Source organism: Schistocerca serialis, chromosome 8 (assembly GCF_023864345.2).
Source record: "Schistocerca serialis cubense isolate TAMUIC-IGC-003099 chromosome 8, iqSchSeri2.2, whole genome shotgun sequence".
Classification (NCBI taxonomy): Eukaryota; Metazoa; Arthropoda; class Insecta; order Orthoptera; family Acrididae; genus Schistocerca; species Schistocerca serialis.
Genome location: NC_064645.1, coordinates 551,190,163 through 551,213,886, shown reverse-complemented (window position 1 = coordinate 551,213,886; position 23,724 = coordinate 551,190,163). Strand labels below are relative to the sequence as shown.

At 41.5% G+C, this 23,724-nt stretch overlaps 1 protein-coding gene across 1 annotated transcript in view; it reads left to right on the top strand.

The window, feature by feature from the left end:
- The window catches only part of LOC126416400 (UDP-N-acetylglucosamine--dolichyl-phosphate N-acetylglucosaminephosphotransferase-like), a 138,788-nt gene that overhangs the window by 93,739 nt on the left and 21,325 nt on the right, over window positions 1-23,724 (top strand). The window contains exon 5 of the mRNA XM_050084093.1: window positions 21,830-22,018. Coding sequence (XP_049940050.1) covers window positions 21,830-22,018 — 189 coding nt within the window. The remainder of the gene's footprint in view (window positions 1-21,829; window positions 22,019-23,724) is intronic.

Here is a 23,724-nt window from a genome sequence, read left to right as displayed (position 1 = left end):
TTCCCCCCTGTGGTAGAGCGGAGCTCCTGGTATGCGTGGGTATTTACGACGAATCTGTCAACCTGCCTTTGCCTTTCCCCTGGACACGTCGGTTGTGCCGACGGGGTCGTTGCTGTATGTTGCGCAGTACTCACTTCAGGCTCTGCCGCTGTGTATCATGTAGCTGTCCACTGGTTTTGATGTTGTTCAGGTGGTTCGGGATCGAGCATATAAGCTTGCTTCTTATCGTTGTATTTTATTGGTACTGCACGTTTGTTGCTGTTCAGTGACCTGAAAGGCCCCATATAATGTGGCATGCATACCATCCCTGTTCGTAACACAGCACCCGAGCACCTTGCAATGTCCTTGTGTATAAACACCATATGAGGCATAGCTACATGTGTCTTTATCTGCCGCAACATATATGTTGCCTCTGGTGACTTATTGGTAAGTTGTGCTACAAAAAATACCGCCAGTAGGCACACCCTTTCCCTATAAACCATTTCTACTGTTGAGGGCCCTGTGTCAGGATTAAAGGATGTCCACAGCACAAGGTGATTTTCCATGATCTGTCACACCACATAATTACACCCTTTAACGTCGTGTGCCATATGGATGATGGATGGCCAGATGGATGATAGCTGGTCATGTTGTGATGTTGGAATCCACATAATTCAGATAGTATTAGAAACAGTGTTGATTCAAACTATCGCCTTGGTAGGTGCTGATGTGAGATGGACATGTGAATTGTGACACCCATGTGTTAAGAAGGCCATTACTATAGTTTATGCTGACGTCTCTCCAACAGGCATTGCGTATAACTGACAAATGCTGTGAACAAATAACAGTATTCCTCTGACAGTGGCAGCAGACTTATGTAGTCTTTGTGCACATGGAAGAATCGATTTGTCATTTCCAGGAAGTCCTCTACAGTCTTTTGCACATGACTACCAACTTTTCACCATTGATAGGCTGGGTGCGTCCTCACCCAAATGTGGTAATCTTTTTTTGTACCAGTATTAAGAAAAGGAAAGTTACTATTCACCCTATAGTGGAGATGCTAAGTTGCAGATAGGCACAACAAAAAGACTGTCACAAATAAAGCTTTCAGCCCATAAGGCCTTCTTAAAATATAGACAATAGACGCACACGCACACTCATGCAAACACAACACACACACTCACATGATTACAGGCAACTGTAGCCACACTGTGAGCAGCAGCACCAATGCATAATGGGAGTGGGGAGTGGGTGGGGGTAAGTAGGAGGCTGGAGTGTGGAGGGGGAGGGATAGTACGGTAAGGGTGGCAGACAGTGCAGTGCTGCTGTGGAGTGCGCAGGGATGAGGCAGAGATGGTAGGGCAGGTATGTGCAGTTGGGAGGTTAAACAGAGGGTTTCTTGGCCACAGTTTGTTGGTGCCCATTCATCCAGACAGACGGACAGACATGTTCGTTGTCATGCTCACATAGGATGTAGCATAGTGGTTGCAGCTTAGCTTGTAGATCAGGTGACTGTTTTCACAGGTAGCCCTGCCTATGATGGCATAGACGATGTTTGTATCCAGACTGGAGTAGATATTGGTGAGAGGATGTATGGGACAGGTCTTGCATCGTGGTCTATTACAGGGGTATGAGCCGTGAGAGAAGGGGTTGGGAGCAGGGACTGTGTAGGGATGGACAAGTATATTGTGTAGGTTTGGTGGACAACAGAATGCCACTGTGTGTGTGTGTGTGTGGGGGGGGGGGGGGGGTTAGAAGGATAGTGGGCAGGAAATTTCTCATTTCAGGGCATGATGAGAGGTAGTCAACACCCTGGTAGATAATATAATTCAGTTGCTCCAGTCCAACCAACAGGTTGCCTGTCTGCATGAATGGCCACCGACAAACTGTAGCCAAGAAACAAGTGGACCACCCTGTTGCTGAGCATGCTGCCCAACACGACATCCGTCATTTCAATGACTGCTTCACAGCCTGTGCCGTATGGATCCTTCCCACCAACACCAGATTATCTGAATTGTGCGGGTGGGAACTCTCCCTGCAATATATCCTATGTTCCCATAACCCTCCTTGCCTCAACCCTTGTTCGTCACTTTTCTCACCCATCCAGCCTCCCTGTTCCTATTCCAGCATTATACAGCCCTCATTCCACCATCGTACCCATTCTTTTCAAATCCCCATCTCTCCCTCTCTCCCCACCTCTCCTCTGTCCTCTGTCTAACCTCCCGACTGCACATAGCTGCCGTAACCTCTCCACCTTGTCCCTGCACACTCTCTAGCAGCACTGCACCGTCCGCCACCCCTACCCTAGTATCACTCCCCCTCCCCGCCCCTGCCTCCTCCTTACCCCCACCCCCTCTCATTATGCACTGGTGCTGCTGCTCACAGTGTGGCTACGGTTGCCTGAGACTGCAGTCATGCGCGTGAGTTGCATTTGCATGAGTGTGCATGTGTCTGTCTGTCTTCTGTTTTTGATGAAGGCCTTACTGGCCGATAGCTTTATTTGTGACAGTCTTTTTGTTGTGCCTATCTACAACTCAGCATCTCCGTTATATGGTGAGTAGCAACTTTCCTTTTCATAATATTGTTAAATTTCATTCTGGATTTTCCATTGATTTTTTTTTTTTTTTTTACCGGCTACACGAATTTTTCCTTCAACAATTTGCTGTTGTGTTAGTGCTGGGATGTGAGAAATAGTGAGTGATGTCAAACACCAAGTGTTGCATCCTTTTAGTCACTAATGGTCTCAGGTTGTTTTTGGACACATCATAGCAAATAAGTGTCTTCTTGCCTAGTATCTGATATTGCTCGAGCTTAAGGGATGTCAAGTTGTCCCATAATAATTGCTGTAGTTTTTTGTCTATGGCTTGCTCTATTATTAGCTGATCGTAATGTACTGATGCGTAAATTGCACCGACCCTTGAGGAAAAAATCTGCAACTATATTATCTGCCCCTTTTATGTGCTTAACTTTGGTGGTAAACTGCTCAATGAACTCCAGCTGGCAGAACTCCCTCCTTTGAAAGGCTTATGATTGGCGTAAACCATAAACAGCTGAGCTTCAATGTAAGGGTGGAAGTATCAGATAACCTCATAAATGGCTAGCAGCACCTTGTTGTACACACTCTACTTAGCTTGTGATTTTTAAAGCTTTTTTTTTGAGACAAATACTAAAGGTTATTAGCTACCCTCAGCTTTTTGACACAGGCTGCCCTGATCGCAGACTGTCTGGTGTCCACTACAGTTGCAAGTGGTGTGTTATGAACAGGCTTTGCCAAAAGAATTGCTCCTTGTAAATTGGCTCTTACCTTCTCAAGGAACTGTTGCATGACAGGTGTCAAAGGCAGGCTCTGTTTGTGAGTAAAGTTGTTACCTGCCAGCATGTCCATGAGGGATGCCTGCATCTGTGCTGCCCCAGGTAGATGGCATCTGGTAAAAGCTGATGATCCTCAGGAATCTCCTAAACTGATGACAATTCATCATTCATGTTTTTAATGATTGATAGGACTGATACCTGATGCTGATACTTCATGCCCCAATAGTGTGACTTGATTCTGTCAGAGGGCACACTTAGCTCTTTTTATTACTTTCGGCTTCTCACACATGCCATCTTGAGGTGGTTGTCTTGTAATTTGGACATGTGCAAAAATATAAATATTTTTTCCAGGTATGCACAGCAGGACTGTAGGCCTCTCAGTGCTTCATCAGTGAATGTCTGCCAAGATTGGGCTGTGCTTTTCAGATTGAACGGCATGTGGAGAAACTTGGAGGCTGAAAGGGGTTATGTCATTTGTCTTGAGAATGTCTACTTCAACCACTGGAATCTGGTTGCTAGTATTTATGCAGTTTACAGTGCTGACGAACACATTTGTAACGATCCGTAGGTTTGGAATAGGGCAGCAGTCAGGGATTTTCCTTGCATTTAGTATCTGATAATTCCTGCATTGTCTCTAAAAATAGCATCCTTCTTCCTGCCCAAGTGCATGGGTGACACCCATGGGCTATTTGATCTTCGTGCAGTTCAATAAACCTGTTAACCTGCAGCAGTTTTAATGTGATGCGCTGTGTCATGAAGTGTCTTACAGCGCAGTTCCATCAAAACTGCATTACTGTCTAAAGTGACAGCATTGCTTGTCACTCTGCCTGCAGTGTCCATAGTTACCTCACTGTTCCATATAATTTGTGCTGGGCACAGCTGTAGCTGTAGCCCTTGGTGGTGGGTAAAGTTTGATCCCAGTAAAGTCTCGCATTGTTCTGCTAGTAGGAACTTCTGTCCGAATCTCTCACTGAACCCAGTGCCCGCTGTTACTTTATATTCAATGTATGTTTTAATTGGTGAGATGTTGGCAACAGTTAGATGAAATACTGTGCCCGTAGGAGCTGGGTTGACGTGAGTGAGCAAACATGTTTCTCTGTCTGTTTGGTCCTGGCTAAACCATCTTGTGTAATCTGTCACATCACAGATGCAAAACCTTGTTTGTCTCCTATGACAATCTCATAATTTTTATCTTGGCCACTTTCAGAAAGTATGAGGCCTGCTGTGCCTACTGCAGATGGTGGGAACAAGCAAGGTGAAGTGCGCCTTGCAGTTCCTGTGCAGAACCGTTTATGGTACCAACATATCTGTTTATGTCATCCCCCCAGTGTGTGCCTGTAGCTCCTTTGCCGAAGCATTGACGGTACCAACCTATCTTTTCTTTTCATGCCTATGTCGTCCAAAGGAGTCTTGTTTCTCGGTCACTACTGTTGATAGCTGCTCCTCTATACTTGACTTATAGCTGCAGCTTCCTTCTTGCTGTTATCATTCGCACCTTGCATTATTACTGCTGTGCTCGCTTGTCCCACTATTGCATATATTTTGTCTCCCACTGATGACACAGAGTTGATGTCATCAGTGTTACAAGTGACCATCACTGTTTTTACCAACAACGACAGCTGTATGAGTCATATATGCCTTACTAAGTCATTTGACATCATCGTCTCCTCCATGGTACTTTGTAGATGCTGCTGAAACTTGGAAGATGTCCTATAGCTAATACATTCCAAGTGCAAGACCTGCTGCATCTGTTGGTCAATGGATTTGCATAAAAGTCATATTACTGTGTTGGTACCAGTCTTGTGTGACATAACATCCAACACTATCTCTACTACCCATGTGTCCAGGCTGTTGACAGCCACAGCAAACTTTGTGGAGTCTTCTGTAATGTTATGCTGTGTGAATTCTAAATCCAACATGAAGGCCATAGATCAGGACTTTCTGGCAAGAGCTTTGGTATTTGTGCCTTCATTTCTGGGCCTGTGGCAGCTTTCTATGCTGCTGCTCTGCAGGGTGCTGTCAATGCACTCTGTAGTGTGAACTCGTGTCATCCTTTAGTATAATTTTTGTTTGCAAGTCTTTAATTTGTTTCTCTGAATCTCTCTATAGCCGTGAAATTTGTTGTCCTGTCTGATCACTTTCAGCTTTGTAATGTGAAGCTACTCTCTCGCTTTATGCTTTGCTTGAATTTGCTGCTTTGTCTTGCTTTCAGTGGTCACTGTCTTATAGGTAGAGCTCATTGTGTTATCTCTATTACACAGTAAGGTGATCGTAACCACAATAACTTTATTTCTTTCAAAAACTCAATTGAACAATTTGACAATGGAATCAATAGCAGAGAACTGTCAAAACTAAAAGTAGCAAAGAATAACTATGTTACAACTCAGCTGCACAGCCAAAAAATGATGCAAATATCTTTCTAGTCATTATCAAAAACAGGTGCTTCCCACAAAAGCATTTCTGATGAAGAGGCCCAAGCAATAAATGGGTATGAGATAACAAAAGGCGTGACTGGAATCAGCTGCAAAACAGTGGGAGGGATATATCAAATGCAAGAGACTCTTTACTGCCCAACTTATGACTACTTTGCCTACTTAATTAATATTGAAATAATACTTGTCCATGATAAAATAAGGATTAATTTATTGTACATACTGCATTTTTCCAAATATTTAGCAAGTGGGTGCTGGCTATAATGTTTTGTGGCCTTTCAAAATGTTTTATGTCTATTTTGTACTTTTAACACATCCGAATCACAGTTGTAAGATACAAGCTGTATTGTTGACATTGAATAAATTATTGGAACCACTCTTCAACAAACAATACATAGAAGCCCTCTTCCAGCGCTCATAAACAACAATACATATAGAGAGCAGCTCTGTTGGCAACCCTGTGTTCTTTGCTTCTTTAACTGCATTTCAAATGTCCAAATTGTGTGCATTCTTAAATTGTTGTTTTGTGAGGTCCTTTGCATTTTAATTAAAAAGTCCAAAATGGGTGATAAATGAAAAAAACTTGTAATGACTATGGAACAGAAATTATGTGGTGTAATGTGACAGGATTCTGGGGTAACAACCAAAATTATTACTTTGGAGTTAAGTATAGGAAAGAGTACTGTTTGAGACTGGAAAAAAACTTGAGTAGAAATTGAAAAGTGGAGTGCTTCCCAGACTAGTGGATGTGGAATAAAAGTAAGGAAGACAATGTTAAAAAGATAAGTATAAAGAAGTTGAGGAAGCTGTATTTTTATGGCATGACATTTAAGAGGAAAAGATTTGTCTGTTACTGGACCGATACTGTAGGAAAAATCTTTGCAATTTCAGTGGCAAATAGAAGGAGAAGATTCAGAATTTATCAGTGACGGTTGGATCGGTGGAAAAATTGATTTGGTATTCACCACATTACTATTAGTGCAGAGACTTTCTCCACTATCAAAGAGGCTGTGCCATAGTTTCAAGATTATTTTTCGAAGTTAATTGATGAGGAGGGAATTTCTGGTGAACAGTTGTACAATTGCGATGTGAGTGGTTTAAATTAAAAGGTGCTCCCTGTGAAAATGCTTCTTCAAAAAAGGAAACTGCAGCACTCAGATACAAGAAAAATAAGGAACAAGTTACCATATTGGTTTGCAGTAATGCAATTGGCAACCACAAGCTTTGGCTTACATTAATAGGCAAATCAAGGAAGCCTAGAGCTTTCAAAAACCTGAAAATATTGGTTATCACTGCCCCTGCACTACACTCATCAAAAGAAATTTTTAGATTAATTCAGAAATATTTTAAACCTGGTTCCAAAATTAATTTGTACCAGTTGTAGAGAAATATTTGAAAGACAATAATTTACTGAGGAAAGCTGTGCTGCACGTTCACGTCCTGCCAATGATGAACTAACGGATGGAGATATCAGAGCATTATTTTTACCTACAAATGTGACTGTTCTTTGTCAGCTGATGGACCAGTGCATCTTTATGATGCTAAGTAAGTAGTACCACTGCCATTGTCTTGTACATTGATATTGATGATTGATAACAGTGAAGAATGTGTAACCATTCTGAAGAGGGCTGACTTACTAGACATCAGAAGGTGGTTTGCTGAATGTTAAAAAATATATTGGATCAGCAACTTGTTTATAGTGTAAACAAGTGGCTGAGCCAATATATTTTTTAACATTGACATTCACACCCCACAACCTCTCATCCAGTATGGATAAAATCAAAGGTTTGCTGAAGCTTAGGAAGAGATGCCTAATATATCACTTCTGTGGTGTTGGAAAATTCTTTTAGACTATGAAGTCGAATACTTTAACTTTGAATCCATGTGTGAAACAAAAGTCAGAGATGGAAATAATGATATCCTTTCATTGCTTACAAATGTACCTGACTGTGAGGATATCGATGCAGAGGATTTCACAGAGTGGATGACAAATGATGAACTAACAGGCAACAATATTGTGAAAATGGTGACACGGGGAGAAGTAGCACAAGAGGAGGAGGCAAACTTAGATGACAAGAGAAATTTCATTCCACATTCAGAACGATTCAAAACTGTTGAGGCAGCACTGCAGTACATTAGTGAGCAGGAGGAAGCAATGCCAGCTGATGTCATCTATTTGTGTAAGTGGAGGGATATTGTAGCACAAGGGAGGGCTAAAGGAGAGAAACAATCATCTATCAAATGCTTTTCAGAAACCTCAAACCTGTAACTTTCATCTTTTTTGTTTGGCCTGGCTTTTGACATGTGTGTAATCAGACATTCATGCTTTACAATGCAAGTCATTTTATGTTTACTGTAATGAGTTTCGAAGGCTGCAGAATGTGTATAACAAATACTTATAACTAGCTTGTATTATGGAGGAAAGCAGAAAATGTTAATATAATTGGGTCTTGGTGTAAAAAAAAAGTGTGTTTTGAATGATACAGCTGGGGCTGGAAGAGAGAATATATAGAACTCCAGCCCATCCAGCTTTTTTGTTATTTGACTTTACCTTCTGTCACATTAGGCTTGATGGTCGAGAGTCTGCTGCATAAAGGGAACTTGATATGTCTGTGACAGTGACTGCTGTATCTTTGAATTGGACAATTCGCTGTTTCATAGTTTCCTCAAAATAATCTCTTGTACTGTTAATCTGTTTCTGTTTTGGTACCACAGTCTAAACTAATTATGTGGTCACTACTGGAGAAAGTCGAGGGAGGTTGAGGTAGGAGACCCCTCACAACACATCACTGCTTTGGGAAATGGAGAGTTGGAGGGTCACTCCAACAGTGTTGCCACTAGATATTTTTTAAGGAGTGTCCTACTGGCACTCCCCTCCAATCCATAAATTCTCTGGGTCTCCCTCCACTTCCTTCCAATTCCCCACATTCCCATGTTGTTATCCACAACTTCAGCAATTAGTTTAAGCCCACCTCTAGACTATATCTTTTTAATCCATGCTTAACATGATGAGACAGCAGTACAGTATTATAGCCAGAAATAGCATCCAGAAGTTTATCCTTAGCAAATAAAAATTGTAACCACACCACAATATCCACCTATCATATAATGCACAACCCCCTTGAAACCAACAACCTCCTTCCCATGCTTGAGATTCAGTTGCCACCTTATAAAAATGTACTTACAGCCACTTCCCCTACTCATACATTCCACCTGAAATCCCTAACAGTCACCCCTGCCACAATTTTTATGTCCCCCAGATATCTTATACTTTCTTATCTTGCCACCTATGTTACTGCTGCATACCTTACTGTCCATATCCGTTTTCGTGCTAAGCTTGCATGTTGGTGTCAGCTTTTTAACAACCTGAAAGGTGACCTGCTGACTTGCATGTTCATGTCGGCTTCCTAACAACCCTAAAAGTGACTTAACGCCATTGCCTCAGGCTCCAACCTCTGTTGATAAAACACCAGGGGATAGTGAGTTACATATTGAGCTTTTTCTGTGTGCATTCTTAGTTTAAAGCTTGAATTCCTGGCGTGTTTTTATATTTAAGAGTCTAGTTTCACGTTTCAATCACTGTAAACTCTAGATTTAGGGAAAGTTGTAATTTCTTTTGAATGGCCATCTAGACATCCCAGTAAGTCACACCAGCCTGCATTGGTGACACACCGGGAGAGCTTTCTGTGTGTGCTTTTATAGTTCTTAACTAAGTAGTACAAGGATAGACAGGGTGTGTGCATGCTGTATGTGGATACAGAAAGAGCTGGGCACAATTCGCAAACAGCTGAAGATACTGTTGGCGACAGTCAGCCGTCTGCAGATTGTTGCCTCAGGATGTAGTAGCACTTGAGAATCTGGCATGTCGCATGGGATACCTTAGGTGTCACTTGTTTTGCCCACAGGCTCCACTGCTGAGGCACTTTGCAGTGTACCCAATGTGGGGAATGTGGTCTCACAGCATGGTGAGTGGCAGGTTGTAACATACTTGTGGCACTTGAGACAGTGCCAGCGTGGAGGCTGACCAGACATTGGTGTGTCTGCTAGGGGTCTCCTTTGGGGCGTGGAGTAGAATCTGCCTACAGCTATCAAAGGTGGAGGGTGCACTCATCTGCAAGTTGCACCTGACAACAGCACCAATGGAACCTGATATCTGTTGAAACTTGCTGGCAGGTTAAAACTGTGTGCCGGACCGAGACTCGAATTCGGGACCTTTGCCTTTCGTGGGCAAGTGCTCTATCACTTGCCCGCGAAAGGCAAAGGTTCCGAGTTCGAGTCTCGGTCCGGCACACAGTTTTAATCTGCCAGGAAGTTTCATATCAGCGCACACTCCGCTGCAGAGTGAAAATCTCATTCTGGAAACATCCCCCAGGGTGTGGCTAAGCCATGTCTCCGCAATATCCTTTCTTTCAGGAGTGCTAGTTCTGCAGGGTTCGCAGGAGAGCTTCTGTAAAGTTTGGAAGGTAGGAGACAAGATACTGGCAGGAGTTAAGCTGTGAGAATGGGGTGTGAGTCATGCTTGGGTAGTTCAGTTGGTAGAGCACTTGCCCGCGAAAGGCAAAGGTCCCAAGTTCGAGTCTCAGTCTGGCACACAGTTTTAATCTGCCAGGAAGTATCATATCAGCGCACACTCCGCTGCTGCAGAGTGAAAATCTCATTCTGATATCTGTTGCTTGGGTTCTGATGCCATCTTCAGTTTGTACAAGTAACTGTTGGAAGAGGTGAAGACTGCTGGACTCACTTGCATGGTGCAAGCAGAGCTTACAATTTGCATCATTGTACTGAGAATTGAGTGGTGTTCTTCGGTTTAGAGCCTGAGATGGCCTTATCTGCAGATTTCTGGTTCTGCGTTATGGGGTAGAGAGTTGTATTATTTTCCTTGATAGGTCAGAGGTGCACTACATAAAGGAAGCAGCTGCTTAGGTAGTAGAGTTCATGTCAAGTGCACATGAGGGCTTTTTAGGCTAAGCAATAGTTTGAGATCCCCTGATGAATGCTCATCTGTCAATTCACAGAGATCAAAATCAGACCATTTATGAAATAAAGGCACTCGACTGTTAAAATTTTAACAGTAAATTGTCAAAGTTCATGAATTTGCTGGCCTCCAGGAAAGTTGTTGCACTCAAATTATTCTCCGAACCAAATACTGGCTGAAACACAACTTAGAAAGCTCTAAAGTATTTAGTGAGGCATATGGGGGATATTGTGTCTATTGAGGTCAAAATTGAGTCTGGCCATTAAGTTATTTGGATGCGAGTAACAGGCTTAGGTAAACACAATGTAATTATCAGATGTTCTTACCAGCTACCCGATTCCCCTTCGACATTTTTAAAATTATTCAGAGTCATAGAAATAGTGAAAAGTCTAGCCGAGAATGCAGGAAGATTCTGGTTCTATGTAAAATTGCTAAGCGGGTTGAAGTCTTGTGTACAGTCACTCATCGATCAGTCTGGTGTGGCAGTAGAAAACAGCAAAAGGAAAGCTGAAGTTTAAAAATTTCATGTTTAAGAAATTGTTCATGCAGGAGTGTACAAACATACCATCATTTGACTGTTACACAGACGTTCGTACAGAGGATGTAGTAATAGGCATCCCTAATGTCCAGAAGAAACTGAAAGAGATGAAAACAAATAAGTAACCAGGTTTGGGTGGAATCCCAGTTTGGGTTTACAGAATACTCTAAGGTATTGGCCCCTTAATTAGATTGCATTTACGTGAATCTCTCATCCACTGCCAAGTCCCAAGTGACCAGTAAAGAGTGCAGGTGGCTCCTATACAAGAGAAGGGAAAAATGCACCTGCAAAATTACAGACCGATATCCTTAAGATCGGTTTGCTGCAGAATTTCTGAACATATTCTGAGAAAGCATTGCTCATGAAAAACTCAGTTTGCCCTTATCTCACATGATATCCTGAAAACCATTGATAAAGGCCATTGAACTGATTCCATATTCCTTGATTTCTGGAAAGCGTTTGACATAGCACCCATCTTCAGGCTGTTAACAGAATTCTGGGAATATGAAAGTCCCCAGATATGTGAACGGTAAGGGCAAGTGTTCATCAGACACATGAGTATCGTCACGAGTACCATAGGGAAATGTGATAGGACCTCTCTTACTCTACATAGACATTAATTATGTGACAGACAGGGTGAACAACAATCTGTAACTCTTTTCTGATCACAGTGTGGTGTGTGGGAAGATGTCATTGTTGAGTGACTCTAGGAGGATACAAGATGACGTAGACAAAATTTCTAGTTGGTGTGATGAATAGCAGCTTGCTCTAAATGTAGAAAAATTTAAGTTAATGCAGATGAGTAGGAAAAACAATCTCATAATGTTCAAATACAGTCATGTCAATGAAATATCTAGGCACAATGTTGCAGAGTGATACGATATGGAATGAGTACCTAAGGATGGTAGTAGGAAGGCGAATGGTCGACTTCAGTTTATTGGTTGAATTTTAGGAAAATGTCATTCATCTGTAAAGGAGACTGCGTATATAGAACACTACTGCAACCCATTTTTGAGTACTGCTAGAGGGTTTTAGATCACCACAAGATCACATTAGAGGAAGACACTGAAGCAGTTCAGAGGTGTGCTACTAGATTTGACACCAGTAGATATGTTCAACATGTATGAATTATGTAGATGTATCGTAAACTCAAATTGGAATCTCTTGAGGGAAGGCAACATTTTTTTCATGAAATCCTATTGAGAAAATTTAGAGAACAGCCATTTGAAGCTGACTGCAGAGAGATTCTATGCCAACCAACATACATTTCGGGTAAGGACCATGAAGATAAGATATAAGAAGTTGGGGCTTGTCAGGAGGCATACACATAGTCATTTTTCCTTCGCTCTATTAGCGAATGGAATATGAAAGGAAATGACTAGTAATGGTAAAAGGTACCCTCTGCCATGCAGATACGCGTACGGAATACGTATGTAGATGCAGATCTGTCCAGAAAGTTACTCCACCACAGATAACATTTTGTGCTCACCAGACAAATTTGTGACATCATTGCACAACCCCTTAACCCAGCTGAAAGTGATCATCTTTTCATCATTCCAACCATCTCAATTCGTCGAAGCAGCATAAAACATCCATTAAAAATTGAGCAACACTACACCCACGTCAAATGGAATGCCTTCTGAAACTAAATACATACTCATATCAGGAGCCTCTCAATAACAAGGCAAACCCTGATGACATATTCCTCACTGCGTCTCCCTTCAAGGAATCTGATCTGATACTACATCCATCCACATTCCCATCATTTACCCTCAACTGACTATCACTCCCCCCACCTTCAGATGTTCTCCCCCTCCTCCTCTCCCCTCTCTCCCTCTTTCCACTGCACCGAGTGAGGTGGCACAGTGGTTAGCACACTGGACTCGCATTTGGGGGGGAAAATGGTTCAAATCCACATCCGGCCATCCAGATTTAGATGTTCCATGATTTCTCCAAAATGCTCCAGGAAAATGCTGTGATGGTTCCTTTGAAAAGGCATAGTCAATTTCCTTCTCCATCCTTGAAATTTTTCAAACTTGTGATCTGTCTGTAATGACTTCAGATGTCAGTGGGACGTAAAACCCTCATCTTCCTTCCTTCCTTCCCCTCCTCCCTCCTTCTGCTCCTCAGAGAATACCATAATCCTACTGATCCTTCCTCTGCATCAGAAACTGGGACACTTTCTCACTGATAAAGGATAATAAAATAAATTTGATAACATAAATAGTGACTGATTGCTATAAGTCCTCTCACAGTAATACCGGCCACCCTGATTTAGGTTTTCCGTGATTTCCCTTGCTTTAGGAAAATGCTGGGATGGTTCTTTGAGAGGGCACAGCTGACTTCCTTTCCCATCCTTCCCTAATCCAATGGGACCAATGACCTTGCTGTTTGGTCCCTTCCCCCCAAGTCAACCAACCAACCAACCTCCTACAGTAATATAAGACACAGTCCCAGTGTTCCATCATCATATATGGAGGATGGCAGAGAGATGCCTTGACTGATTACAGCCATGTACATAACTCAACACTCCACTTCCTGTTCTCTGAACAAAGTGTTATAAAGCTTTCCAGTGCCTCACCAGTACAAATCACAAACCACACTATCCTCTTATCTATTAAAACTAATTACAATCAGTATGCTCAGAAAGCAAACCTCTTTCCCTTAAAGATGTGTCACTGAACCTAACAATTCAAGTTTGTCCCACCTCTTTGTCCCTATTCCTGATACTTAAACAGAAAACCACAAACCAAATTAAACTCATCCTGCACATTGTGATGACTCCATTATGTATTGTCATCATAAAGAAAGCCCCAGGCCCTTCCTTCAAGATTTACATGTACTTCACCATACCATACTGTATACCCCGAATGATGAAAGACCACCAAAATACTTACATTGCTGTGTATACTCATCAACCTATCATTTTCCCCAACTGGCAAGATCTTTGCATAAATCTGTGTACCGTTCATAAGAAAATCTGAAACACCATGTCCTCTTGCTTCAGTCTCAAGTACTTAGTTTATCAGTTTCTCCACTTCCTATCCTTACAAATGAATGAAAAACAAACTTCTGTGTCTATCTCTTTTGATACTGATGAGTCTTTTGACACTGTACACCTTATTGTCTTGCACAATGCAACTTTTGTTACCATCAGCCAAACCCAATCCCATAACATCAATACATTTTCAGGAGTGCCATAAGGTTCAATTCTGTCCTCTCTATACTCTCTCTTTTACACATACAATAAGTCAGAGGCACTTGCTCCAGTCCCATACACTTTCTCCAGTGTGCTGGGACACTTCTTTCCTTGTGCTTCACACAATATCAAGACTTCCCAATTATCCCTTCAAATACACCTCATAGATTGCACATGCTCATATTGCTTCTAGCACTTTAAAATCAATACTGTAAAACCCAGGAAATAATCATGGGCTGCTCCACTGATCATTTCTGTCTCACTGATTTCCACTGAACTGTCCACAACTGTTTCATACTGTATTAACTCTTTGATTGCAAGCTTACCTATGGACCCCATCCAATAAATCATCCTACAAAATGCACTAAAATTATTGGTGATAAAACACATGCGGATTACGTACTTTCAGCATATACCACACCCACAACTGAGGATAAAAACATGCTACGATTGAAGTGGCCAGCTAGCAAAGAACAACTGAACGTTTACTAATGTAAGGTATAGAATACAATAACACATTCTGTACTACTGGATTCATGCTGAAAGTCAATCGCTTATGTTGCCCTGGAAAGTTCTTACACAAACAAAGACTGTGAGGTTGTGGTGGGTGGAAAGAAATAGTGTGCTCAAGGACGGACTGAAGATAGTCAAGTGAGACGATGTGCTCAAGGATGGTGAACATGGGGTCTGACGAGGTGGTTGCTCGAGGACAGTTGAGAGTGTGGACTTCAATTGATTGACTTCTAAGCACAGCCAGTATAAGGCTGGAGAGAGCATGTTTGCTGAGAGGGAACAGCATTTGATGGGTTGCTAGTTGTGACCGTCATAAGCCTGGAGTCTGCAGTGGCAGCAGAGCAGTTGGATTCTGAGCTAAATACTGCTCAGTGGAAGAATACCAGCTGAGCACTCCAGGGGCATGAGACACATAGAAGCAAGGTTGTGCCATAATGGCAGTAGTGTTCATGGCAAGGCTTTAACCACTCAGTACCTGGCAGCTGCTGTAGATTCAGTTGGAAAAAACCATGCTTGTTTGTGTTGTTGTCGGATTGTTTTTGTTTGATATTCAGAAGTAGTGTTGTTAATGGCACTGAGCTTTTGCAACCCACAGTACACTGATGTGTCGCAAACATTAGCCAGGGGATAGAGCAGACTTATCGTTTCCTTCACCAATACCATTTGTTCCACATTTCCTTCCATTCTTTTTTATCCCACACACTCAACCTGCCAGCGGACCAACTTCCCCACTCTTCTCAAATTCTTTGAGCATTTCTGGAACTTATATACCTCCTATTATGAAGAGAGTAAATTGCTACCCACCATAAAGATGACTCGTTGAGTTACAGACAGACACCGCAAAAGAGTGTTACACACTGAGCTTTTGTATGAAGCCTTCTTCAGAAAAAAAAGGAAAACACAGAAACATTCACACAAACAGGCACATCTCACCATCTCACGCACACATGATCATTATCTCCAGCCACACTGGCTGGAATGTGACTGTTGCATTGAAAGAAAGCAGCCATCTGGAGTACGGAGGGGAAGGGGGAGGGATGGCATTGTATGGGTGCCAGGTACAGGGTCATAATGCTGAGCAGGTGGAGGGAGGGGGGAATAGGGAGCAGAGGAGGAGAGAGCAGAGAGGGGGAAAGACTGGTGGGTGCATTGGCAGAAATGGCGCACAGTGAAGTTGAGGGGATATGAACTGAGAGGAGGTGATAGGACAGAGGGGTGGAAACTGTTGCGTGGAAGGTGCGGGGACAGTAGGTTATCATAGTTTGAGGCCCGAATACTTTTGGGAATGGAGAACGTGTTGTAATAATAACTATCAGCTCTGCAGTTCAAAAAAGCTCATTTTGGAGGGGAGGATCCAGATGATCCAGGTTATGAAGCAGCTCCTTTGTAGCTCATTCTTGGAGGTGGCAGGTGAATTGGTGGTGTGTGGGGAATGTGGCACAGAAAATATTTTTGTGGACTATGTCTGGGGTATAGTGCTTGTCTGAAGGCTTTTGTGATACCCTTGGCATACTGGGCAAGGGAATTCTTGTCATTTCAGATATGCTGTCCCTAGGTGGGCAGGCTGTATGGGATGGATTTTTTTGGTGTGGAAGGGATAGCAGCAGTCAAAATGCTGGTAGGTACTGTTAGTGATTGATAGGTTTAATGTGGACAGAGGTGTGGATGGAGCCATCAGAAAGGAGGTGATTAACAACCAAGAAGATGGCATTTTGGGTTGAGGAGGACCAGGTGAAGTGGATGGGAGAGAAGGTACTGACGTGGCGAAGGAATAAGGATAGGTTCTCTTGGCCCTGAATCCAGATCGTGAAGATATTGCCAGTGAACCTGAACCAGATTAGGGATTTTGAGAAACTAGGAAGGTTTCCTGTACGTGTCCCATAATCAGGTTAGCATAGGAGGGTACCATGCAGGTGCCCATGGGTGTGCTGTGGATTTGTTTGTGTACCTTCTCTTCAAAGGAGAAGAAGTTGTATGATAGTATGAAGTTAGTAAGGTGTATGAGGAGTGAGGCAGTAGGTGGTAGGCAATTCCTACCAGAGTTGTTAATCATATAAAATCCTGATATATTAGCTATACCTTCAAGCCTTTTTTTGTAGCCAGTGCTTGCATATGTTCAACACTAAAACATCCTTGAGGTACTCAGCAGCACTTCTAATTCATCAGTTTTAGTCCCTAAACATTGCACATTTTTGAAAGGCTGCTGTTGAAGTCAGAACCTTCAGTAATTGATGTGCCACAAACCATCATATTTCTTTAATGGTGTTTCTTTACGAAAAATAATTCCATTTGGGTTTGTGGAGCACTCTTCTTTTTGATCCTGGGTGTCAATTTCAGACTCTGTGTGACCTCATTTTCATCTTTCTCATGGTGGGTTGCTTTTGCTTTCCAATTGTTACTATTGAACCTACTTCTGTTTGATTTGGTCCATTTTACTAATTTCCCAAACTGTGTCACCTAGTGCAATGATTCATTTGTTTGTATAGGTGCTATCGTGTATTGTTTCTTAGACAGATTTGTTTATATCTGATGCAACTCTCTTCTTACACATATTGATTCAGATGTAGTTTCTGTGTTGTGAAACCAGATTTTTCATAACTGTCAACCTTGAGAAGTCTTACATTTTTAAACTCTGAACAGAAATATTTCAATACTTGATTAGTTCACAAGTTTTTGATTAATGCATTGGCGTGGTTGCACCATTGTTTGATCTTGCTTTGAGTAAAGCACAATCCCTTTTCGTTGAATCCGCACTTTTTTCTGTATAATGGTGATAATGTTTCTAAATCTTGCCCTAGGCTTAATAACATCTGACACATTTATGGTCTCTTTGGCAGAGTTTGACACAAATTTTGAAACATTGTGGGCATGACTGTCTTCAAACATTTTCACATTACTTTCCTGTTGTATCTGTTTCAGTATGGCTTTAGCTCTTCTTTGTAAATTTCGTATTTGTTCTTGATAGTCCACTTTCACACACAATTTGTATCATGTAAACAGGTGTGGAACTGTAATTGCTTTCATATTATAAAAAAAATTGTTATAAATTGAAAAGAATGATTAAAAATCAGGAAGTTCACGGGTTAGAGGTGAAAAATTGGATCAGTTGGAAGGGAGTGTAAAATTTCTATTAGATCCATTAAGGAAAAGGATGTTTTATTTTATGAGTGGGTGGCCAACTGTCATGTTGTAGTTACGTACACAATCAATTCTTAATAATTGTTTCCAAAATAAACTCAAGTCCATAAAAAAACAGAACACCTAGAACTGCTAGAGATAAGACATTCATAGTCACAGGACATGTACATTAGTAAGTTCTACGGAAATGATTAGGATTAGAACCACATCAGGCCGCAGGTTCAAGGTCATCATCAATATTGCAATGCGAAACTATCTACCAGTGAAATGTGCCTGCACCTCTTGTTATTGCTACATAACAGAAGGTAATGGCTCAGTACAAATTGAGCAGATGTGCAGGATGCCTCGCAGATGTATGTGCAACCCATACTGTCAAATTAGTGAGATTGAAATAGGGTACATTATTGGCATGAGAGAATGTCATGCATCCATCTGGGAAATTGCTGTTTGTGTGGGACAAAGCGTTTCAGCAGTGCAACAAATTTGTGCAGAATGGTTCATGGAAGGCTGTAGAACATGATGAGAGGGGCTAGATCACACCACTCAGAGCAACCCCCCCCCCCCCCCCCCCCCCCCTCCCCTGAGGTGATCGACGCCTCATCTGAAAGGTATGTAGATCAGATCTGCATCCTCCTTGGGTCTGGAGCAACATTGAAGCAGTGTAACACATTGTATACTATCAAGGGTGACAGTCCATTGCTGTTTATTACAGCATGGGTTATGTGTGCGTCATCCACGTCTCCACTCACCTTTGATGAATGTGCAGAAACATGCTAGATAGCAATGGTGTCTGGAGAAAAGTTACTGGAGACAGGAATGGCATCAAATAATGTTTACGGATGGATATAGGTTCTGTTTCTTTGAAAATGATGGCCGCATTATGGATTGCTTCAGACAGGGGGAGCAGCATCACAGTGACTGCATTTGCACAAGACATACAGTGCCATCTCAAGGCCTTATGGCGCCATCTCAAGGCCTTATGGCGCGGGTTGCTATTGGATACAACCACAAATCATAGTTGGTGCATGTCCAGGGCAGTGTGACCAGTGTTATCTTAGTTAATGACATCCTATGATCCCTAGCCATACCCTTTCTGCACAATACCCCCCCCAGTTTTCAGCATGTCAATGTGTGACCACATGTTGCTGCATGAACATGTGCCTTTTTGGTGTCACAGGATGTCAGCCTTTCATCCTGCCCTGCCTGACTGCCAGGCTTATTGGCATTTGAATACGTGTGGGATATGGTGAAATGAAATATGCAGCACTGTGACACAATGCCAACCACTAAAGATGAACTTTGGAACCAGATGAACACAATGGCTATATCACAGGATGCCATTTGCACCTTATACACATTGATGCCATCACACATTGAACAAGTTATCAGGGTCCAAAGCAGACCCTGTGTCCGTTAGGCAACAGGACACATGCTGAACTGAAGAGATTGAGATGCTAATCATTTCTGCAGAACATACTAATGTACATGTCCTGAGAATATGAATGTCCAATCTCTAGTTGTTCAAGGTGTGTTTTTTTGAACACTAGTGTACAAGACAGAAAGTCTGTCCTGTTAGCTGAAAAGGAAAAGAGCTGCAGTATTTACAAAAAGCATTATCAGAACTTTTCATTCAGTTTGATGCTAGTCTGATAACTAGGAACATTCATAGGATAATCATCTCACATATATGACATTTCAAGCAAAATATGAATGTCCTGCTCATTCATTTGTTCGTACACACACCATGTTTTGTGAAAACCCATAATGAAATAGGAGCCTTCTGAGATGGGAATGAGAAAGGAATGCATGAACAGGCATAAGTATCTGTCGCTGCCACTTCTGTAAAGTCTACTAACAACAAATGTAATCTACTGACAATGATAATTATGGACCTTGTTTGTAGATAGCATTGCATGTGTAGAGAAGAAACTACCTTGACTGTTGTGCGTATGTGCAGGGGGAGCACTACTCTTCCCCTTCATTTGCTCTGTTGCTGTTTTTATTTGATACTTCAAACAAAGCATTTGTGTAACTTTACACAAAGTACTATCACCTGTCAATATTCTGGCAAAGTCAGGACTTGTTTATTGTTATAGGAACTTAGAGTTAAAAGGAATTTACATCCTTGAGTGAAAATATTCTGATAAATTGTAGGTGTGGCTGATGAGGGATTATTTTACTGCATTTTTTTAATAATACAGCAGTTTTTTATGGTAGGGAGGGCAGAAACAAAATATGTTCATAGACAGGTTGAAAATGACATTCACATTGATAAAACAGGCAACCAGAAAGCAAATTGTAATGTACACAATTAATGCAGACAGTCTCTGATTGAAACTGGAGCTATTCAAAAATTGACAGAAAAATTAGGTTCATCCAGTTGTAATAAAGCCAGTGCATAAAATCAGTTATCCTTATTGTATGAGAATATCTGGGAACTAAGGGGTGAGCTTAATGAGTTGCTTATTTATGCTGAAGAATTAGAATTGAGAAAACCAGTTGATACAGTCATCCTCTTTGAAAATCATCTGAGCACTTGTGTAGATACATTAAATGTTACAGGATTGAGTTAGCTTCTTACTTCTGTAGAGAAAATATGGAGAAAGAAAGAGTTGCCACATTTGTCAGAAACTGTTTTGATATCAAGAGTACTGATATTTATAAATTTTGCTCAGAGCAGCACTTAGAAGCTTGTGCAACAGAAGTAGTATTTCATAATAAGTCCTTTATAATAGTAACTACATATAGAGCTAATTCAGGAAATTTTAACCTCTTCATAAAAAACCTGGAAGCTCTGTTGTCCCATCTCACAGTAAAAAACGAGGAAATGTCGTTGCTGGTGATTTTAATGTGTATTTATGAAAAGCTCTGCCAATGAACACTTGGTTTCAGATAAAGCATAGTTTAAACAGAGTTTGAAATACTTTTTTACAGGCAACTTCTTCTAGTTAAGAGACGAATATCTTAACAGGGACTGCTAGACCAGCTTAATTCAAAATGTCTGTTAGATTTCAGCTTTGACAGTAGATGGTTACAACAGTTGAGATCAGGTATTTTGTGTGTGATAAATTTATTAAAAGTGCATGACTATGTTTCATTCTGACAGTGTACTAATTCTGCAAATATTATTAGTTCCAGATTACTGTAATATATTCACCTATTTTAACAATCTCCTACCAAATGATCAGGGCAGTGAGTATTATATTCAGATGTTTTGTTCCACACCCACAAAATCATCTCCTTTTTGGGTCTATGAAACAAAAGCTGAATCTAATATAATCCAGTATCTGCTGACTTCCAGCTTCCTACCCAAGATCTGCCAGCAACCTTTAAAGGCCTTTCCACTGGAATATCTGAATATAAAACACCATTCTGAGCCCTAGACAGGGATTGTTTTTGACAGGATCCAACAAATTCCTTGTTTTTATAGTGAAATGTGCCAACTTCAACATACTTTTTATTCAGTAATAAGTAATTTGAATGAGTAAATGTTGATGTAGATGAATCAGCTCTCTAATATCAATATCAGTAGTCAGTCTTTATTGTTAAGGATTGTTCCATTGCAGTGTATTATTCCTAATGTCTGTTGTACAAAACTGCTTCCAGAAGAGTAAAATTACATAACCTTTTTTGGTCAAATAATTATACTATTACAAACTGTTTCTGTAAGCAGAGACATTAAATTTAACTGTAATGTAAATTTCATTTAAACTTTCTTAATTTTCTGGCTTCACTTTTTCCAGGTACCCATCACGTGTGTTTGTTGGAGACACCTTCTGCTATTTTTCTGGAATGACTTTTGCTGTTGTTGGTATCTTGGGTCACTTCAGCAAGACGATGCTCCTTTTCTTTATTCCACAAGTTGTAAACTTTGTGTATTCAGTTCCACAGTTGTTTCATATTTTGCCGTGCCCAAGGCATAGACTTCCAAAGTAAGTGAATCAAAATCTCTTTATATATTCTTATTTTTCTTCTTTGACTTCTTCACATTATTATTATTACAAGTAACTTGATAGGAATTCTTGTTTTCCGTAACTTCTTTGTCCTCCAGTAATATCAGCTATATGTAGCATTATCTGTGTTTTGTTCGTGGGTTTTTCTGAACAATGATTCTGTGCTCAATCCAGACCATTACCCGCCTGTGTGGCCAAGATCACTAATGCACACTTGTGCTGTGGCACTTGACCTGAGGGTAAACTGGTTTGAATTCTGGTGGTGGGAAAAATTTTTGCAGCCAGTATTCAGCCAGCAAAGGGAGAGGAAGTGTCGGTGTAAACTCCAGAACATCAGACTTTGTGCCAATGTCCTGGTTTAAATACCAAACCTCTCTGCAATGTCTCATGAAGTGAGGGCATGTGACACTGTTGATGGTGATCACTTCAAGGGATGGGGATGTTAGACTTGGAGGTCCCCTCAGTGTTGTTTACAAGTAGTAGGCTATATACTGGCACCAGGGTTCACCCTACCCCTTCTCTCATCATCATCATCTTACAATGCGAACATTACTTTACACCAGGGCTTCACAACATACGTGCTCGCGGAGCAAGCTGTGAGCAGCAAGGCGCGAGCATGGAGCAGCGCGAGCACGCTACCCGCACTACCGGACCAGAGCAGAGAGTGGGGAGAGTCATTTGGGGTACACAACAGCTGCCGCCAGTCAATGTAAATCCGCGGCTACCTGCAGGGATATCACTCACGAATTATTACTGCGACAAATGAAACAAATAAAGGAGAATGTACACGTGCCACATAATTTTATTAGCTTAGCGTATGCCTCTACCATCTGTAGACACTAAAACTAAAGAATTTCACGACAATCCTATATTTTCAACACTTTCTTCAACACTACTTAAAATATCACCTCCGGTTGTAGTGTTCTTCATGGCTACTACATCGAGGAGCTCCTCCCTCACCTGAAGATCTCTATTAACACCTCTAATAAATATGGCAAGCTGCGCTGTTCCAGTGATATCAACACTTTCGTCCAGAGCTAGAGAATGTGCCATAAAATCTTTACAGATATTTGCAAGCTGGCTCTGGACGTCGTCTGCCATGTCCTGTATGCGACGCATAATGGTCATGTTAGATAATGGCACAATCCGAAACTGTTCAACTTGAGATGGACACAAATGTTCCGCTGCGACTACCAAACATTATTTTATTAAATCGCCATCAGTGAAGGGGCGCAGGGATTCTGCTAAAAGCAAAGCAATTTTGTAACTCACTCTGAGAGCTGCCTCAGTTGATTTTTCTTCGTCATCCAGATCTTCTTCGGATAGCTTCCTTTTAAGTTTAATTGTGCACGATCTGGTCCATCACATTTTCCACGTCCATAGTCTTTCACGTGGTACGACATATAATGTCGCTGCAAATTAAATTTCGTAAAAGAATTCAGCGTTTAGTAACATACTAAACATTTTGCAACACCATCTTTTTCTGTAAAAAGATAAAATTCCTCCCAATGGGGGTTGAACTGCGAAAGCATGGTTGGGGTTACACAACGGCGACTTGACATGATTCTTAACCAGCGAAGTGACTGTTAGAGCTGATCGTAGTACTTTAAACGTTACACAGTCGGCGCGAATTCAATAGGCACGCAGTGGCCCTATTCAAACATGCGCGCGCATTTCCCCTCCCT